Here is a 6,993-nt window from a genome sequence, read left to right on the forward strand (position 1 = left end):
AAAATGTGGCATGTACATACAATGGAATATTACTCAGTATTACAAAGGAAAAAGCAATTTACGTATAGTAAAGTTCACTCTTTTTAGTGAACAGTTCTATGAGTTTTTGAGGTTTTTTTTAATCTTTGAGACGGGGTCTCACTCTGTTGCCCAGGGTGGGTTGCAGTGGTGCAATCATGGCTCACTGCAGTCTTGACCTCTCCAGGCTCAGGTGATCCTCCCATCTCAGTTTTTGTATTTTTAGTAGAGACGAGGTCTCACCATGTTGCGCAGGCTTGTCTTGAACTTCTGAGCTCAAGCAATCCACCTGCCTCAGCCCCCCAAAGTGCTAGGATTACAGGCGTGAGCTACTGAGCCCAGCCTACAAAGGAAAAAATTCTGACATATGCTACATATGAATAAACTTTGAGGACATCATGCTAAGTGAAATTAGCATGACACAAAAGGACAAATATATGGTATGATTTCTCTTATGAGATACCTAGAAGAGTCAAATGCATAGAGACAGAAAGTAGAACAGTGGTTACTGGGGCTGGGGTAGTTCAGGAATGGAGAGTTACTGTTAAGTGGGTAGAGAGTTCCATTATGAGATGATGAAAAAGTTGTGGAGATGGGCCGGGCGCAGTGGCTCACGCTTGTAATCCCAGCACTTTGGGAGGCCGAGGCGGGCGGATCACGAGGTCAGGAGATCGAGACCACAGTGAAACCCCGTCTCTACTAAAAATACAAAAAATTAGCCGGGCGTGGTGGCGGGCGCCTGTAGTCCCAGCTACTCAGAGAGGCTGAGGCAGGAGAATGGCGTGAACCTGGGTGGCGGAGCTTGCAGTGAGCCGAGACTGCGCCACTGCACTCCAGCCTGGGTGACAGAGCGAGACTCCGTCTCAAAAAAAAAAAAAAAAAAAAAAAGTTGTGGAGATGGATAGTGGTGATGGTTGTACAACAGTATGAATGTACTTAATGCCACTGAACTGTACACTTAAAAGTGGTTAAAATAGTACGTTTTATGTTACGTATGTTTTACCACAGTGGAAAAAAACTAAAACACAACAAAGGAAGGATTTGGGGAAAATTGGAAGTGACTGCTAATGGGTATTGGGTTTCTTTTAAAGATGATGAAAATATTCTAGAATTGTGGTGATGGTTGCACAATTCCGTGAATATACTAAAAACGAGTGAATTTTTGTTTAAATGGGTGGATTGGGCCAGACGCGGTGGCTTATGCCTATAATCCCAGCACTTTGGGAGGCTGAGGCGGGCAGATCATCTGAGGTCAGGAGTTTGAGACCAGCCTGGCCAGCATGGCGAAACCCCATCTCTACTAAAAAATATAAAAATTAGCTGGGCATGGTGGCGCATGCCTGTAATCCCAGCCACTCAGGCTGAGGCAGGAGAATGGTTTGAACCCAGGAGGCGGATGTTGCAGTGAGCTGAGATCATGCCACTGTACTCCAGCCTGTGTGACAGAGCAAGATTGCATCTCAGATTAATAGATTGTATAGTGTGTGAATTATACCTCAATGAAGGTGTTAGAAAAAATAAATCTTAAAAAATCAAGGCGAGGCGTGGTGGCTCGTGCCTGTAATCCCAGTACTTTGGGAGGCCGAGGCAGATGAATCACGAGGTCAAGATACTGAGATCATCCTGGCCAACATGGTGAAACCCCATCTCTAATAAAAATACAAAAATTAGCTGGGCGTGGTGGCGTGTGCCTGTAGTCCCAGCTACTCAGGAGGCTGAGGCAGGAGAATCACTTGAACCTGGAAGGCAGTGGTTGCGGTGAGCCAAGATCACGCCACTGCATTCCAGCCTGGCAACAGAGCAAGACTCTGTCTCAAAAAAAAAAAAAAAAAAAAAAAAAAAATAGTAAGTGCTATAAAAGTTATAACCAGGCTGGGTGTGGTGGCTCACATCTGTAATCCCAGCACTTTGGGAAGCCAAGGCAGGTGGTTCACGAGGTCAGGAGATCGAGACCATCCTGGCTAACGTGGTGAAACCCCGTCTCTACTGAAAATACAAAAAATAGCCAGGCGTGGTGGCGGGCGCCTGTAGTCCCAGCTACTCGGGAGGCTGAGGCAGGAGAATGTCGTGAACCCAGGAGGTGGAGCTTGCAGTGAACCGAGATCCCGCCACTGCACTCCAGCCTGGGTGACAGAGCGAGATTCCATCTCAAAAAATATATATATATATATATTTATTTATTTTTAATATATATTTTTATTTATATATTATATATATAATATATAACATATTATATATTTATATTATATAACATATTATATATTTATATTATATATATTTTAATGTATATATTATACATATATATAACCAAATAGTTCCCTACTTTACCCCCCCACCCACCTCCAAGGGGGGAGCCTGCAACAATTTGAGCTAATGCAATTGCTTTCATATTTCAAAATAATATGTCTGTGTTACTATTTCTTAACTTATCTAATTTTATACATTTATTGACTTCCCTTTTAAGAAATTGGATAAACCTCTCTTCTTCCCACTTTACTTTTTCCTCATCATATTATTGTTCCATCACAGTCGTTGATTAAATCTTAAATCAGATATTATTGTTGGATTGTTTGATGTTGAGCCAAGTACTATACTATTATGTTTTTCTTTCTCTTCATTTTTTTTTTTTGAGACAGAGTCTCGCTCTGTCATCCAGACTGGAGTGCCGTGGCGCAATCTCGGCTCATTTCAACCTTTGCCTCCCAGGTTCAAGTGATTCTCCTGCCTCAGCCTCCTGAGTAGCTGGGACTACAGGCTCCCACTACTACGCCTGGCTAATTTTTTATTTCTAGTGGAGATGGGGTTTCACCATGTTGGCCAGGCTGATCTTCAATTCCTGACCTCAAGTGATCCACCCATCTTGGCCTCCCAATGGGCTGGAATTACAGGTGTGAGCCACCGTACCCAGCTTTTTTGTCTGTGTATTAGGCCCATAAAAAGCATGAGTGCCATGCTTTTTGCTTGGCTTTTTACGGGCCTAATACTGATTTTACCATATATTTTAATCAGTATCTTTCAAGCACGTCAATAAGCTGTCCACATACTGAAACACAGTTGTTAAACCTCTATCAAGTTTTCATTTTTAGAATATTTTTTTCCTTGCAAACTGCCCTTCTGCAGTCTAGACAGGTTGCTCTCTGGACCTGGTACACAGCTCTTCTCAGGAATTACCTCCATGTTGAATCCCTTTTCGTTGAAACCCATTTATTTTCTTTTCTTGTTTTACTCTCTTCATGCAAAAGCATATCCTTCAATAATTTAAGACCCTACATGCCTAAAAATATCTGTAGTCTACCCTTACTCTTGATAGTTGCTGGCTGTACATAACATTCTAGATTGAAAAATCATTTTTCTTTAAAAACCTGAGGGCATTGCTGTGGTGTATTCTAGCACCAGCTTTGCTGTTGAGAAGACTAGTGACATTCTAGTTCCCATTTCTTTGTATGTGATCTGTTTTCCCCCCTCTAGAAACTGTTGTGATCTCTTTATTTCTGAATATTCTGAGGTTTCAGGATGATGATGTGTCTTCGGTGGGTGTTTTGTTGTTGTTTTCATTGAAGTCATTATTTCATTTTGGTGGGTCCTTTCAGTCTGGAGATTTATATCCTTCAGTAATGGGAACTTTTCTGGTATGCTTCTTTTTCTTTTTTCTCTTTTAGCTTTCTGTTTTCTCTCTGTTTAATCTATTTTTTGGAAATTTCCTTTTTTTTTTTTTTTGAGACGGAGTCTCACTCCATTGCCCAGGCTGGAGTGCAGTGGTGCGATCTTGGCTCACTGCAAGCTCCACCTTCTGGATTCACGCCATTCTCCTGCCTCAGCCTCTGGAGTAGCTGGGACTACAGGCGCCCGCCACCACGCCCGGCTAATATTTTGTATTTTTAGTAGAGACAGGTTTTCACCGAGTTAGCCAGGATGGTCTCGATCTCCTGACCTTGTGATCCACCCTCCTTGGCCTCCCAAAGTGCTGGGATTACAGGCATGAGCCACCATGCCCAGCTGGAAATTTCCTTAATTTTTAAGAGCTCTTTATTGGTTGCCAGTTGTTACTATTTTATAACATCCTGGTCTTACTGGTGTCTTCTCATCTCTCTGAGGGTATTAACACCGCTATTTTTGTAGTTTTTTTTCCCAATCTGTGTATGGTTACTCTTTCCTTGGAATTCCTCAAATTTCTGAGGATTTGGGGGTTTACTTATCCTCTGCCCCCCAAGACAAGAGTCTTGCTCTGTAACCCAGGCTGGAGTTCAGTGGGACCATCATGGCTCACTGCAGCCTCCAACCTCCTGGGCTCAAGTGGTCCTCCCACCTTAGCCTCCTGAGTAGTTGGGACCACAGACATAGGCCACCATGCCCAACAGTTCATTTTTTAATTTTGTGTAAGGTGGGGGGTGGGGGAGGATGTCTCACTGTATTGCCCAAGCTGGTCTTGAACTCCTCAACTCAAGTGATCCACCTGCCTCAGCCTCCCAAAGTGCTGGGATTACGGGCGTGAGCCACCACACCTGGCAAAAAATAAATTTCTTTTACGCTTGGTACTGTTTTGAGGAGGGAATGGAAAGAAACTTGTTTAAACTTGTTTTCTTAGAAGCTGATTTGTATCCTAAATGGTTTTTACTAGTGTTGCTTAGAAATTATTTTTATTATCTGTTAAGGATATTAGAGTGGCCCAATGTTTATTCTTTGTTAAATCATCTCAAAAAACTAACATGTGAATTTAGAAGTTCAAAGAATATCATTTTATAAAAAAACAAATTAGGCATATTTTGTTTTATATCAAAACAAAATGAGTGCTTAATTTTTTAAAACCTCAAAAAATTAAACATTTATATCAAAAAGGAAATTATTATTTACTTTAAAATCATCCTAGTGATTTCAGTTTATTCTTTCTAGTTTTATCCACGCAATATTCAAATAAAAGAATACTTCTTAACATGTGACTATCAGTTTGAAAAATATTATGATTTTGTTAACTTTTTGAAACTAAAGTCTTTTTTCTTTCTTTGTTAAAATATTCATTGATTGTGGGGAAAAACTGATTGTACTTTGTAAAGTTATTTTTATTTTGTGAATTTTTTTTTTTTTTTTTTTTTGAGATGGAGTCTCGCTCTGTTGCTCAGGCTGGAGTGCAGTGGTGCAGTCTCGGCTCACTGCAACCTCTGCCTCCCGCGTTCAAGCAATTCTCCTGCCTCAGCCTTCTGAGTAGCTGGGATTAGTAGCCTCCCATGTAGCTCCTGCCACCAGGCCCAGCTAATTTTTTGTATTTTTAGTAGAGACAGGGTTTCACCATGTTGGCCAGGCTGGTCTCGAACTCCTGACCTCGTGATCCGCCTGCCTGAGCCTCCCAAAGCGTTTTGTAAATTTTTAAATCAATTTGTACAACTAATTTTTCTTTTCCAGAAAGATCTTAGAAATTTCATACTTTATTTTAAAAGTTGTTAAATAAAATTTTAAAGAAAATCATAAAATTATATAAAACAGAAGTATAAAGTTCAATGAATTATCACAAAGTGAACCACTCATAAAACTATCTGTCCAAGTTAAGAAATAGAGCAATATCAGTTGAAATCTTTCATGTTCTCTCCAATCTTTACTCCATCCTCCTCTCTATAAGGGACCACTATCCTTATCTGTGACACCAGAGGTTCATTTTGCCTGATTTTGAACTTTCTATATGTGAAATCATACAATATTATTTTCAGCGTTATATTTTTGGGATTGATTCATGTTGTTGCATAATAGTATTTTATTCATATTATTGTATTTTTTTCTCTACTTTTGATGGGTAAATGGGTTATTTCCAATTTGGGGCTATTAAGAGTAATGCTGCTATAAACATTCTAAACCATATTCTGTTTTTTGGCCACATATGGACATATTTCTGTTGAGTGTTTTCAAAGGATTGGTGACTCATAAGATGTTAAAACTTTGCTACATGATGCCAACTGGTTCCAAAATGATTTTATCAATTGACACTCTATAGAAATGTATGAGAGTCTCAATTGCTCCATGTACTTGTCAACATTTGGTATTGTAATTAAAATGTTTAATTTTATCCAGTCTTTTGGGGGTGTGATGGTATGTATATATGGAAACTACATAAAACTGAAATGGCCCAAAAAACATGAAAAGATGCCCAACTCTTTATTCTTCAGTCTCATTTTTTACTCTTGTTTTCTTTCTTTTCCTTTGCTTTACTATAGTAAAAGTGACTCCAGTCCCTACATTAAATTTTGATTTTGAATTTTTGCATCTTTTTCCATAAGCTTCATTTCTACCGTGTTTTTTAATTCAAAATGTACATGTCTGCATCTTCTCTTTTTTTCTCCTGTAGTTTCTTATATTCGGAGTTATTTTAATGAAGGCACCAAGGTTCTTGGGTAATCTCATGCTGGCTGATTTTTTTTTAACATTTAATATAAAATTTCTCACACATAGGCAAATTTGAAATGTTTGCAATGAAATTTTATATACCTGCCACCTAGCTATTACCATGAATATTTTAGTATACTTGCTTTATCACATGTCTGTCCATTTATCCATCCCACAGTTCTGGGTGATTTTTACCATTTTTCTCAGCCTCCAGCATCCCTTTTTTTGCCAGATGATGCTCCCTTTTATAATCTCTCATTATATAGATAGCCACATCAATATTGTGATCTTTTGGGTAGAAAATTTAAGATTTGTAAGTTTTTAGAAAACAGCTTTTATGGCTAATGGGGCATTCAGGATATAGTTAAGCTAGATGTGGCTTGGTTTCACTTAATGAAGACTAAGAAGCTTTAATTATACCTACAATATAATTTTAATTTCATGTCATCCCTTAAAAGCAACCATTTTGTTCCTCTCCAGCTGTTTTCTGACACAATTTTCTAAATTTTCTAGAAGCATGAATGAAGATTGAAAAAGAATTTTGCTGTGCAGCCTTCCATATTTAGAAAGGTACTACGGAGAGGCTGGGCGCGGTGGCTCACGCCT

At 39.2% G+C, this 6,993-nt stretch overlaps 1 protein-coding gene across 2 annotated transcripts in view; it reads left to right on the plus strand.

The window, feature by feature from the left end:
• The window catches only part of ARID2 (AT-rich interaction domain 2), a 183,459-nt gene that overhangs the window by 174,353 nt on the left and 2,113 nt on the right, over positions 1-6,993 (plus strand). Inside the window, exon 21 of one of the 2 annotated variants that reach the window (XM_055251237.2) lies at positions 6,901-6,957. The exons of the other annotated variant lie outside the window; for it this stretch is intronic. Within the exon in view, the coding sequence (XP_055107212.2) occupies positions 6,901-6,919 (19 nt within the window). The 3' untranslated portion in view covers positions 6,920-6,957. The remainder of the gene's footprint in view (positions 1-6,900; positions 6,958-6,993) is intronic. 2 annotated transcript variants of the gene reach the window in all.

The sequence above is a fragment of the Symphalangus syndactylus genome, chromosome 17 (assembly GCF_028878055.3).
Source record: "Symphalangus syndactylus isolate Jambi chromosome 17, NHGRI_mSymSyn1-v2.1_pri, whole genome shotgun sequence".
NCBI lineage: Eukaryota > Metazoa > Chordata > Mammalia > Primates > Hylobatidae > Symphalangus > Symphalangus syndactylus.